Here is a 14,827-nt window from a genome sequence, read left to right on the forward strand (position 1 = left end):
ACAGATAGATGCGCCAGCAAACACACATGCACATACACAATTTTGCTGATTGTTGACCCCATGGGTCAGTGGCTACAGACAGGTTTAACACAGTTCAAGGGAAGACCTTGAGTAGTGCAACAAGAGGGAGGGAGAGAGAAAGACATAGGCTGTAGGTCACATTTATACAAAGCAGAAGGAAACAGAAGGAGGAGATAACAGTTTTTGACTTCTCAAATGTGGTCCTCCTGCTATGGTCTTTCAGTGTCGATGTGCGATTCATCCATGTATCATACATGTTTATAAGATGTCTTTGTACTATGGTGACATCATTATGTCATTTGAATGAGTAACAGATTTCATGGAGATAGCCTGTCTTTTCCCAACATAATCACACCAGTGTTGGTGACATCATAAAGACAGACAGGCCTGTGACTCTTCTAACACACTGTGACATTGTACTTTCCTAACCATATGACATTAAAATGTACCTGTCTCTGTGACATCATTGTCTTTCTCATCCTCTGCATTCTCTTTTTCTTGGTTCTCGATCAGTTCAGGCACAAAAAAGCTCTTCTGGTCTTCCACTGGGCACATATAGTGAATCACATCTCCCTTACATATCTCCAGGAAGGGGTATGCAGACAATCTCCGCTCCTAAAAATGAGAGAGAGAGGCAAACAGAAGAAGGCAGACAGAGAAAGAGACACTTTTCTTAGCTTTTGTAATAGGTCTGGCTGAATCCTAACACTTCACAACTATGATACAACAATAAACCATAAATTGTAAAAGGTCTAATAATTCTTTAAGTTAAATTCTAATGAATTCTTTTGATTATAAAGTGACAGTGAAACAGGCCTTTGGTGTAGACCTTTAGTGCGGCAGAGAAAATACTCTGGCCTTCTGACAACTCCACAGCTGGGGCTTTACACCAATTAGGCCATTTTAATAGGATTGCCTTGCTAGCACCAGAGATGACAATAATGTTATTCTGAGAAAGCAATGCATTGCAGAGAGCTGAGTGGTTCTGGCCCACGACACAAAATGTCTTTAGTGGGTGTTAAGTGTGCATGCAGGATGATTACAATCACCTTACAGTACCCTTCAGAGCACTGAGGTCAGCATGTTGGGCAAAACAGGGCTAGATTTCATGCAAGGCTGGTAAATGATAAGCAAACTCAAATAAGTATTTATATGCAAATTACTGGTATACATACAAATACAATTGTTATTACTCACTTTTTGTAAATTTTATATAATATATATATAAAACCTTATTTGGCTATAACTACTTCAATTTCAAGGCTCATACTACATGTGTACTAAAAGTCATAAATATTAAAAAGACTATTTGGTGACATCATGCAATATTTTATCTTTTATCTAGCTTTTATCAGCATAATTTCACAACTTACAAATGACAAATGCAAGCCATCATAAAACCATAAATGTTTCCCAAAATGCATCTTACATAAATGTGGGGTGTATGCATATTTAATTTATTATCTCAAGTCTTCTATAAAATACTTCAATACTGTCCCACACACACCCAAGATGCAATCCTTATAGTGACTAATTGTGTTTAAAAAAAGAAGACAAATGGTCTGGAAAGTCAGGAAGTGGAGGCAGGAGATGCAGGAAGAGCACTCAGGAAACATAACAAATCAACTGATGTCCTCACTAAATGATTCTAAAATAGTCCTGTTTATCACTGTACTGAGTGCTTTCCTTAAGTTTTCCTTAAAAAGACCCCTCACAGTCCAGTTCTGAGCCCTTTTAATATACCGGATACGTTGGTGTACAATAATGTAGTTATTTCTTGTGCATTGTTCTTCGAAGACACCTACTGAGGTGTGTTTGACAAAAAATGACTGTTGCATAAACTGATACTATATGTAACATATGCTTTTGGTAGATAGGCTACAATGTTTCTTTCAAAAAAAGACATGAAAATTCTGCTGTACAAAAACTGCTATAATAGCAAAGACAGATGATCACCTTATCTTAACAGCCTCAGGAAGCATCCTACCAGGCTTTTCAAGTCTTACAAATCCCTTGCATTTGACTGCTGACATTTTGACAGTAAAGCATAAGGCCAACTTATTAGTCATATTTTAAGACATGATGACTATGCTTTAGGAAGTATGAGGAATTTGTAGAACATTTCTACTTTGGACACCACAGAAACATTGGTATGGAACAAGAAGTCAATTTAATACACACACATTGTTAATACATGGCATAATCATGTGGGCAAGAGAAAGAACTGGAAGTATAAAAGCGAATGGACAGATGAGACAGTAAAGGTCAAAAAAGTGAAAGGTGCTCCAGCAGCTGAGACATCAGGAGAAGAGAATAAAGGGCCAGGCGAGAGGGAGCGAGGTAATATTAAGGAACGGGGGGGGGGGGGGGGGGGGGGGGGGAGAGCAGCGCAATTTTCCTGCTGGATGTTATACATGGTACTCCCTCCTTCCCCTTCTCCCTCATGCCCTCGCGCTCGCTTTCCAGCTCTCTCCCGTTCGCCCTCGCACACGCTCTCCCTCCCCCTTCTTCTCAGTTATGGCTGATTGATTGGTTTTAATCTAATCCTCCATGAAGGAGCTATGTACAGAGTGGTATGAATCACCCGATACACACAAAGAGTGTGGGCCCTTTGGGCCCACATGCAAATGAGAGCACATCTCCTTGAAGCAGGAGAGATAATGAGTAGGGGGAGGAGAGAGAGAGGTGGGAAGACGACAAAGGCAATTCATTCTGCAGTCATGTCTCCACAGAAAAAGGTGTCAAAAAACAACAACAAAAAAGATGGCCTGACACAGTGAGAGGGAAAAGGCAGCGAGAACAGTACAGTAGGCATCTGTCTGCAAGGTGCATTTTTCTGTCTTGTTCAGAGCATCACATTTAATTAATAGTTTGATACCAAGTTGCATTTCTATTCAGGTCAGGGGTGGGGTTGACGAAGTACCTCCAGCTTTGTTCCACAGACTGAAAGTGACAAAGGATCCAAACGTATTGCCATCCTAATAATCTGCAGCTGGATATATTACTTTGTAGAGCTTTACAGATAAATTTAAATCTTTTCTATATGAAAAGATAAATCTCAGGTTTTATACAACACGTATCACTCCTTACCAACCAATGCTTTAGTGTTCATAAAAAAGATAAATCTTTGAGATTAGCTATTTATACTAGGATTACACAGAAGATCTAAAGAAAATAATAAAACCAATTAGCTCTACACAGAACTCTCGAACTGTAAAAACCTTTGAGCAAAACTAGAATTAATAGCAGGGTTTTTCACTCTACATTTAAACATTTAAGAGTATTTATTGCATTAAAAATTCTATAGGACAAATGTGTGTTCAAATTATTTATCAGTTCTTCATATTACACAAAAATAACCTTTAATAAACTTTAGTAAACTTAAATTTCAGTGCCAAGCACCACTTTCATACAATGCATTCATCCGTTAATAATGGTACAATAGACATCTGACAGCACTAATCGTTTCCTTAGTAGCCCGTCATGTGATGAATCGACAGTGTTTTCTCTGCCCATCAGGTGCGGGAAAAAATTAGATTAACTAAGCCTGCCAGAACTGAAAACAAGTGATTCCAGCATGAATGATTTTAATTATGGTGAGAGAAGTCTTCATTTTGCCCATTTGCCCATTGGTGTATGGAGCTTCACTGGTTTGTGGAGGACACAGGCCACACATTACTCAGTCTGAAGGCTCGGCATGACTCGACTCCACTCCACTGGTGGTGAAGAGAACACAGCAATCAGGCCCTCCCAGAGCCTGCGCAGGTTGCAGGAAGCAGGGAGGAGAGGCTCCCTCTGCCCTGCAAATCAGTGAATGCCCTCTGTGCAGTCATCAGTGCCATGGGGTGCAGCAGTTTGGTGGGGTTGAAGTGCAGGTGTAGATAACTACATACTTCTCAACTATCTTCTTTAAGAAGAAAAATTAAGGATGCTTTTGGCATAATTAATTTTTATGCTTTTATTAAATCTACCTTATTGACCTGACCTAATGAAGTTTATTTGTATTTACTATACTAGGGCTGTTAGCAGATCTTATTATCATTTAAAATTCAATGTACATGACATTTTATCTGCAGTTCATATTACACAACATGATTTTCTCTGCAATTCTTAAGCAATCTCACATCATGTCAAAAATATGTTTTCTAAACATACTGAGCACCACTTGGTTCCGGCATTAGTATTGGAAGGTTACCATTTCAGGGGATCTAAAGTGTAAACCTTGAGGTAATAACAGCACTTTATGTAATTCCAATATACAAAATGTCAAATTTCTAAATTCAAAACACGAAGATATTTACCATATTTGGATAATTTGGAGTGTGCCTATTTAGCCATACATCCACTATAACTTTCATACATAATTAGATTTTTGAGAATGCTTGAGCAAAACTCCTTTCAATCAAATTAAATTTCTCAATGACTAAAGTGTCTGCAATAAACTGACACATATGAAAAAAGGTGGCTAAAAGTAGAAACTTCAGTGGGTTGAACTGTGTTGCTCTGTCCTTAAAGAGAGAGTAAGCGAATGAGAGAAAGAAAAAAACAAATTGATACTGGTGTGGAAAAAAAGGCATTGCTCTATGCTGTAATTATCATCTCGTAGATTGCTGTATCATTACCTCTTCGACTGGTGAGCATGTTTGTGGTTTATTTTGTGTGTGTGTGTGTGTGTGTGCGCGTGTGTGTGTGTGTGTGTGTGCGCGCGTGTACGCGTGCATGCTGTTTAACCAGATCTTCGCTTCATAGACAAACAACACAAAAGACAAACCTCAGCAAGCAGACAGAGGAGAGATTAAAAATGAGGGTGGAGCTTAAGACTGCTATGTCTTCCTTTCTGGCCACATACTGCTGACTCCTAACATCTTTCCACACAGCAATTATTCCTGTGTTTTCTCCAAACATTTCATATTACATCCCATGGTCCTTCTGGGATTTCACAAGCAACATCAGAAAGAAAGGATGGAATCCAGCCTAGCTGCTCTAAAACAAGATGAACTACTTTTGAACATTGTCCAGCTTTTAAGAACTGTCCAATTACATCCTCATGGAGAACAAGGTGACTGAGAGGTTATTTATGCCTTCATTATGTCTTCATTATATCCTCATTATGTCTTACTTCAAACCTCAGGGCATTCTGAAGGGCTGTGCATTTTCCAACTGAGAAAGCTTAGCATCTCAACTACATAGGTTAAGATGCTATGTACTCAGAAGAATCCCAGAGTGAAAGCAGCTCTGTTGACATGGAGAAACCGCCCTGTAGCAGGATAGAGAGCTTGGGAATGGACTGAACAGGGCCATAGAGGAGTTTACTGCATAAAGACATTCCTCTGCTATGTTTTGGTCAAGAGCAAGAAGACCAAACAAAAACACAGGGACCTCAATGAAACTCATGAGGGAATAAAAATTTATAAACGACATGCTTTTCAGATAACCCATAATTCCAAAAAAGGTTAACCATAGACAAGAGACAGTGAAGTAACTTTCAACTGAAAACAAGTGTCATGTAACTCAGCAAGCCCAAACAGACTGAGCCTTATTATTGAGTTATTCTGAACTTTCTCAGGAAATTAAACAGATTTCTTATTACAGAGTGTTAGGACCAATTAGCAGTGTGGGGAGTGTTAGACCAATTTGGTCATGTAAGGAGTTCATTAAGAGCAGACATTCAGAGCAAGAAATTTGATAAAACAGGGTAACAAGTAGTAAGGGGATTGAAAAACTGATTATAAGGGAAGACATACTGCATTTAGGAGTATCAGAGAACGAGAGAAAAGCAAAAGAATAATTTTGAATGCGGTAAGAAAAAAGGGGGTAATCAAAGATAGATAAGGGAGAGAGAGAGAGAGAGAGAGAGAGAGAGAGAGATGCAGCGAGTGGAGACAGAAAAGTTATTATCGGTAATGAAAACTATCAGGAAAAATAAAATAAAATTGAAATTAAAAAAATACATCTTAAAAATGTGAAAACTAATTCAAAATTATAATGTTTACTACAACACAAACGAAAACAAAATTAATTACATAAAACAAAACTTTAGTTTCCATATTTCAAGACATTTATGATGGCTTTACAGAAGTTGATTGCTTATGTGAAAAACTAAATTGCCCAGGAGATGGCAATGTCGCTAAGTATTCTATATAGGGTATGCATTGATGTCACTTTTCCGTTTGAGTACGCCCCCTCAGTTGGACTGAGTGGCAAAACCTTGTGCAACATGGCTGCATTAGGCAAAATGTTGAAACAAGAAATGAAACAAGCAACTATCTGCTTAAATTAAAGGCAGTTGGACTTGACACTGATCCATCCAAATTACCAAAGAACCAGTGGTTCATGGACATTGATGTGTGCCCAAGAATTGGGTTTCCAGTCATTTGTATGCAACAGTAGCTAGCTAGTCTAGCTAGCTACCTGATTTCGATTTCGACACCAAGTAAATGCCCTAAGCACAGCCTTTAAAAGCTATTATGCTTGATCATACTACAAGGCAGAATTTGTTGGAAAATCAAAGAGACAAGAACAGTAACTGATATTCAGGCTGTATGTGGACAGATTTGTGTAAATGTTTACTAGTTAACTCTAACCCAAAGTGATGTCACCTGTATACGCTCTATTGCGATCATAACACAGCTAAGTGTACATCGATTTTGTGCCAATTTAGCCATGCAAACCTCAGCAACCTTAGCCATGGCAAAACTTGTTGGAAGGAAGGACATTTTAATTTTAGAGTTTATATATCATGCATTATATATCATTTTGAATTTATTATAATCTTGTCAGGAATCTTGGTTTTCATTATCACAGCTTGTGTAATAAATGTCAAAAACTAAAATGTACAGGAATAAATATACAGGAAACAAAAACAAAATAAAACTACACACTCTTAAAATGAATTAAATCTAAACAGAAATAAACAAACTAAAGAAAAACAGAAAATAATGAAAATTCTCAACTATAATAGCAGTAGTAATAAAACACTCAGAAACAGAGACAGACATAAGTGAAGACCCCATGGGATGTGTCGTGGCTCTCCATGGCAGCTGCTTCATGCATGCCTCTCCTTCCCTCAAAACAGAAGCAGCAGCATCCATCCCCCCCCCACCCCCCCACCCCCCACACAGGAGGAGACCACACATATAAGTAGGAGCTGACGAGCCCATCTCCCCCATCAGCCCCACTATTTACCCAGCACACAGCTCCTTTACCGCACCCTGATCACACAGACCAACAAAGGGCTGTACGCCACATACCAACTGATCAGCTGGGAAAACTGTACCTACTGTTGGAATTAGGGGCAACATACATTATTTTGTATTACCTCTTGTTCTAGTGTGCTTCCAGAACTTTTTTATTGTTGTGCTACTGGTTGTATTAATGTAGAACATACAATGCCTTAAACTGTCTGTCAGTGTATACTGACTTACAGGTAATTGTAAACCAAACTTGTATTCTATAAAATTAATTATTATATATACGGTCAGATATGTATTATCATACTCTAATGTAATGGTCTGAAAATGCAATAATAATGTGACAGATCAGCTGCTATTTGTGGGCAGTGAAACATTTGAATATGAGTAAGATAACACATTAGTGAAAAAAATTATTTTAACATGGCAATATTACAATGTTTAGTAAAGAAAGACCAACACAAACAAGGCAACACAAAGACACTTGAGGCTCTATATTAGTAACACTAGTACCAATTAGTGAGCAAAACAATGTGAAATGTTGGTTGCTTTGTTGCATGAAATTTGGATGATGAAATTTTGTCCTGTGCGATGCAATGTGACAATACAGTACAGATACAAACTGCAGACCATCTGACACTATGCATGATTTGTGGTTAGTTTCTGACCACAGTATGACTTACTGGAAATTATTTAGATAATAGACCATTCTAAACACACCACTGCCAAGGTGGCATTGACATGGTAATTGAACTGCAGTGAATGTTGTGCTGGTATGTGTGCATCGAGCACAGCAGTATTTATGTGCATCAGTGTCACTGCTGGGAATGATGTAGCCTGCCAAAGATCCAAAAATACAGAAGAATATCCAAGGACAGGATGTTCCTGTGGATGAAGCCTCAGAGAATGGCTAACACAAATTGTTTGTTGCAAAGGTTGAGCTATGGTCCAAATGTACACCTAGAGGATGTTTCTAATAACTCACTGTAAAAATGAGTTTTCTTTGTTGCATTTGTAGCTAGAGTATCATGAATAGAGATTGATAAAAATGGCTGAACCCGACTGGAGCCTCTGCTGTCTAAAGACTGATCAGCTGATCAGCTCACAGGCATAGAGGAACAGCTACAAGAAGCCAGTTTCTGACATGTTAGACACAGAACCCTGTAGCTCAGCGGAAGGCAGGGAAGAGATGGAGGAGAAACGAGGGGCAGAAATGGAGCGACAGACAGACAGGGGGCTGAATGACAGGGGGTGGCTTCAGGAACAGCTTCACTGCAAGTGGAAATCCTTTTGCCTCTGGTCCCCAACAAGGTCTTTTCATCCCCATTTACACACCACGTCTCCAGGAAACTAAAAGCTATCGCCGCCTATTCTTAGCCTGGTCATTTCTCACAAGGGTCCCCAGGCTAGATGCAGACAAAGGAATTAATACACACACAGCTCACAGTGACAGTCAGTGACAGCCCCTCGAGCCCTTTTTCCCCCAGCCTATTTACTCCCATATGCCATCCCTTACACTTGCGTGTGCGCGCGCACACACACCCACCCACCCACCCACCCACACACCCACCCACACACCCAGTAAGATCTGTGAGAACAGAAGCAAACTCCATTTCTCACTTCCAGGGGTGTTCGATTGCAACTGTCCCTTGCTGTCACTTGCTACAAGAGAGTGATGTATTTTTATCTTTCATCACAGCGCCTTTATTCTGGGCCTGGGTCCGTATGGGCATGCCCGAACTGCAGGCACACCTCCTCCAGGGGTGCCTTACCACCTAAACCCCCACCCCGCAAGAGACATGCACTATAAATTGGATTGGACTGGGGGAGTGAGGCAAGGAGCCTGTGGGTGAGCAGGTGAACACATGGAATTGAGTACAGGGGCATGTCTGCACCAATCGATACGCAGAGTTTACTAATGAACAGTAATTGGGAGGACTCGGTAAGCACCAGCACCTGGGTCTCCATCGACTTACTGGGAAGACAGAAAGCAATCTGTATTTATCCACCAGTCAGTTTCTATCACTTTCAGCATGTCTGGGTAATTGTTGGGTCCCAGAGGAAGTCAAACGTCAGAAGGTCTTGCTATGCCTTACGTTCTGACCAGGAATACTCCAAACAAATCATTTTGAAGTCAGGCCTTTTGATCACTCAACTAAACTGACCTCAAAATCAGCCCCAGGTCTGACATTTGACATTTTTTCAAATGCTCACCTTTTCTTTAAGAACACCTTAAAGATCTGCATAGTGCTATAAGGTTATGGGTTCCATATCCTTGGAGTACATTTACTGTCAAACTGATAAATATGTAAGTTATTCTGGCCAATAGTGTGCCAAAATGCCATAAATGTAAAAGCCATAAACGTACAATGACTGACAAAAGCATATGACTCTCTAATAGAAATGTGGATCAAGCCGTGAGGAATATGATGGAGCTCTTGAGGAAAAGGGCTTAATCCTGAGCTCATGTCTTCTGAGGATGAGGAAAAATCAATTCAGTTCAGTAACCCAGATTTATGCAGAAGCTCATTAGAACCAGGCTACGATTAGCATTCTTCATTAATTCTTCATTCTTCATCAAATCGGCTAACAAGCAGCAAATGATGACAGAAGCACAAAGAGATTTTAAATACATGAAACATGATTGCTAATTATTGCGTAAAGTGCTAGCAAACAACCAATCACAGGCAACTCATGAAGTGTTTTTCGACGGTCACAGTGCATGTAGAAGAAAATGCGTGAAATCCAGTGTTAGCTTGCAAGTGCCTGGGTATTTTATTCCCAGCAAATGACTAGTCAACCTCAACAAGCTCTCAGCTACTGGAATTTCAAACGCTGGTCAACACCCTGCACACACCTTACTTTCCTTTCTCTCCTCATATGTAGCGCATGCAGTCTGTGCGGTTCTCACTGAGCATCGTCTTAGGCTTATTTGTGTTGGCTTTATTTTATGTCCAGCCATAGTATGACTACTTTTATTAAATCACAGCTTTGTAAGATTGCTCTAAATAATAGAGATTATTATATAAATACAGTATATAATAATCTATGTAATTTCACTTGCATTTATCACACAACCTTTACTGGACATACAGGCCAATCTGTTGAAATCAGTAGGGTTTTGGTGAATGACTGAGATCCTGTTCACAAGTCATTACCCGCCACTCTCTTGCGTCTCCCAGCCCCCTCCCCCAATTAGAACACAGACACCAACACACACCGGCACACAAACATCCCTTGGCAAAGTCAGCAATTATTCTTAAACACCGTTGTCTGAGCTGGACACTAGGGAACTGGGACGCTCAGGAATTGTTTTTTTTCTTTTATTCTGATCCCCTCTGACACTCAGCTTCAGATACTTCAGATAGACAGACGGAACCCTCAACATTTTTACATTCACTTAGCATGTGTTGTTCATTAACAGGTGGCTTATTCACACAAACCGTCATGGCACATCAGTGAAACGGGCCATAACAAGCATGGGGGACGGAAAAGAAAAGCTTCCTATTGGCTCACTTACCACTCATGGACCCTTTCAAATGTGCTATCCTGTAAGGAGTGGAAGACTTGTTATATCAATACCATTTCTGCTACTCTGCAAGCAGGCTGTACCAGCACTTCCACTAGCACAGGCCTACACACAGGGACTATTAACTCAGCAGATTAGATGACAGATTTGATGGCTTCTATCTGCATACAGATAGGAAACATTACCACTGTATTTATCTGGACATGCAGATTCATCACTGTGTCTCGCATCACTATAAAACACAACACTACAGCCTTTCTCCCTTCAAGCCTGCTGCTCTCTTACTTCCTGGATCCTGGAGTTGTGGATGCATGCACTTCTCACTAAGCCCCATAAGGCTGTGCTGCCTTCAGCAGAGGAGCCATCACGTTGCCATGCTCAGTGGGGCCTCTCGTCCGCTTCCCCCAAACTCCTCAGCTGACCGCTTCTAAACCACACTCGTCCCTCTCCCATCGGCCGCTTCTTTTCCAGATGTGCGGAAGGGGCCATCAAGATCTGGGCGGCCTTTGGCGGTGTGAAAGTTCAGCCTTTTAATCGAACAACACAGGAACTCTTTATGCCTGACACAGGTTGAGTGGTGCCTCACTAGGGGACTCTCAGTGTTACTGTTGCCGACAGTACTGTTTGACACACCAATGAAATACGTCACGCTAAAACTGCATGGCCCATCAGGACATAAAATAACACCCTGAGGGTTCAAATTTGGTCTGAACATTTGGCTAGCCTAATACTTTAAAGCCTGTTGAAGTAAAACTGGCACTAGGCTTTCACACTTCTGAAAGGAGGCGTGGATGGTGATTTGATGTCACAGCCCGACGTGGCCCCTGCACCTGGGCTGCGTTTAAAGCCTTCCCATCAGCCTTCGGTGCGAAGTGAAGCCAGCAAAGTGCACTAACAGTCTGTACTTAGTGTCTTTTTGGCTGACAAACCTCCTAATCAGCTCCAAACAGCCCTGTTCCCACACTAATGACTGTGATTTTGGTAGAGAAAAACAGACACTCTCAGAGATCCAATAAATAAGAGGAGTGAGCATAGACATGTAAGAAAAAAACAAATGCCTTTTGAATGTTTGTGCATGTGTGTGTGTACACATGATTTTACATTTTTTAAAACAAAACCTAGGATAAAAACCATTGACACTGGGTATCTGGAACAAGGACAAGCAAATTTAGACTGTTCAACAGCATAATCCCTCATTCTAGCACACAACCATGGCAGAAACAGGCTGAAAGCCTCAGTATAAACAGACATGAATAAACAGATGAAGCACAGGAAACTATCCAAAATCACACAGATTGCAGTTTCTGGTGCTCAATATGTATAGACATTTATAAATACAAATTAAATTCTAAAACTTTTGCCTAGGTTTTAAATTTTGTCAACATGGAGACTGCTTTGATGGACCTTCAGCCTATATTCACCATCCTTGACTCATAGGATCCCTAAAGTACAGTTTTAAAATCTTCCAAAACTACTTTGGTAAAATCTCTATATGTTCAATAATTTGGACTGAAATATTTTAACATCAAAAGGCATAAAAAAGGACAGGTAGGAAGCTTCCATCTTTCATAATCTCCATCTTCATAGCTATGGAATAAGATAGTGTATTCTAGGTCACCTAGTGTGGACGTATTCCTAGTGCCAGCCACAGTCATTTTGGCCATGCTTAAATACTTACCTTGATTTTCAACTCAACCATTTATCTTCAAAATACTCTGAAGTTCTTTCATAGCAGTGACACCAACCCACCGCACATAAACCTTTTGCAGATTAAGAAAAAAAATGTCAATCAATCAATCAGGGAGTACTACTGTGTGACTGAAGATTCAGCACAGTGCTGAAGATGGTGCCACTGTATGACTGCAAGTGCCCCACAAAAGACATCTACTGACACTGTGCTAACTTTTCCAGAAGTGCTGAACATAGAGTGCTAACCATCAGTAGAGTGAGGGCAATTACGTATAACCCATTACTGCTAACAGTGTGTGGTGTGGTGTAGTACAACAAGACTTGGCCTCGTTTTCATATCTAAAGCTCTTGACTTTGTAGCAAACCACTAATTGGGTTTGGAGCTCCCTGTTGAGGGCTTTGTCAGCAGCAGTGAGGGATGAAGACTCTGCTGGTCAGAGCAAAAGTGAATGTGGGAGTCCCTCGACTCCAGCTCCCATTTAGAGGCTCTGGGAGAATGTGCATGACCAGAACTGCCTGGGGTCAGAAAAGGGCGCAGAAGCTTGGAAATAATGGAAGAGGAAGTTTAATACCCGACAAAGCCAGGAAAAGCCAGAGTCCTGCATCTTAGCACTGAGAGGGCCCTCTCACTCTTGTGCACTTTCAGTCATCTGGGGTGCATTACAACATGACAACCACAGTTAGAATGGCCGAATGGGCTTTCTTGAAAAATGAAAAATCAATAACTGTTGTGATATATCCCAAACTGGGATGGAGGAACAGCTTGAACTTATGCTTTAAGTTTTTGCCTACGTGATGCAATAACGAGGAGTGTACGGACCACCTTGCAGTGCAGGCATTGTTAGAATACACAAGAGAAAGTTCTGTCTCAATGATGGCGCCTTTTATATTCTGTCAGAAAAAAACTCAGAGCTGGTGATATGGTGTATTAAAGTGTAACTGCTGTGTTTTGTTGGGCTTGCTTTACTTCCTTTACCTCACCAGGCAGCAGGCTTTAAGTGAGCCTGTTGCCAGGGCAACTGTCTCCACCAAGCATCTCTCTCACTTTTCCATGGAGACGGGATACTTTGATAATCCAAGGGATTGGAAAGGAGGTGGGTGAGAAGAGAGGAGTGATTTTCCATGTTAACACACATACAGGTTGAAAGAAAACCTATATGGAGCACAATTTTGCAATGTCTGACAACTATATCCCACCCCTCACAACTCCAAAATGAAACTATTATTAGGATAAAAGATTTCAGCATCTGGCCAATTTGTTAAAAAACAACTGGTCATATTACACATAACAAAAATATTCATTCAGCCCATCAAAGGCATAAACATTTGCAGAGGAGGATTAAGACAACCTAATCATTCAATTAAACTGAAACCATGTGGACCTTCATAGTCACCTCAGAGAGTGATGGCTGGGTACCAGTAATGCAGGCACTTGTGAAGAGTCCAATAAGCTGCCTAGCAGCCACACAGGAATTTAGTCCATATTTTATCATTTGTCTAAGCAGCCCAGAGGAGCGGTGACATGAGGAACAGAGCAAGAGCCAGCAGATGAAGGGAGAAGCTGAATAGCAGTGGGGAGAAGTGCTCTGGGCTGCCTGACAGTCTTATCCCACATCATCAAAGCAGCACAGAGGATGAATATGCGGCATAGCCAAAAACTACTGCTGCTTTATTAGAACTCCCTGCTTGTGTGTGTGTGTGTGTGTGTGTGTGTGTGTGTTTGTGTCTGTGTGTGTGTGTGTGTGTGTGTGTGTGTATACAGGTGTGAGGGAACAGGAGAATGAGAAATAGAATAAAGCACATGCAATAAACCATTCTGTCCATGATCAGTGTCATCCAATGGAGGAAAAACCAGAACCATGTACTTGAATTCACACACTGAGTAGCTGCATCTGAGTAACCATCCAATGAATCAGACAGTGAGTATGGCAGACATGGTGTGGGACATGCAGTATTTTCACTGCCATATTTGTTCAGGTACTGTCCTTCCCTAATCTCTCTGAACAGGCCTGCATGCTCTAGTTGGTATGCTTCAGTTGTGTATAACCAGCTTTCATGGCTTGACCTATGAGTTGCAATGTAGCCTAAGGAGAATTCCAGATTTTATAGTGACAGAATTTAAACTGAAGCCAATAAACAATTGTTAAGGACAGTTAAAGAAATGGTGGAAAACAGCATGACTGCAATCGTGTGCGCACATCATAAAGTGCAACATCAGAATGGTGGCTGTCAGACTTGATAGGTAAGTACCAGACAATTGCCATTTTGATTACTTGTTTATTTACTCCAAGCACTGACAGGCTACAGTTCTAGACAGAGCTGTCCAATCCAGTTCCGATGCAGGTGCGATGCAGGTCCACCTGTCACATATGAAGCCAAGAGCTCAAAATTGACAGGC

At 40.8% G+C, this 14,827-nt stretch overlaps 1 protein-coding gene across 2 annotated transcripts in view; it reads right to left on the minus strand.

Moving 5' to 3' along the window:
- tex264a (testis expressed 264, ER-phagy receptor a) overlaps positions 1-14,827 on the minus strand; it is a 51,653-nt gene that overhangs the window by 6,510 nt on the left and 30,316 nt on the right. For both annotated transcript variants that reach the window (XR_004775845.1, XM_026997633.2), the window contains exon 3: positions 471-636. Coding sequence is in view for 1 of the 2 variants with exons in the window: in XM_026997633.2 (XP_026853434.2) it covers positions 471-636 (166 nt within the window). In the remaining variant the exon portion in view is untranslated. The remainder of the gene's footprint in view (positions 1-470; positions 637-14,827) is intronic.

Source organism: Electrophorus electricus, chromosome 3 (genome assembly GCF_013358815.1).
Source record: "Electrophorus electricus isolate fEleEle1 chromosome 3, fEleEle1.pri, whole genome shotgun sequence".
Lineage (NCBI taxonomy): Eukaryota > Metazoa > Chordata > Actinopteri > Gymnotiformes > Gymnotidae > Electrophorus > Electrophorus electricus.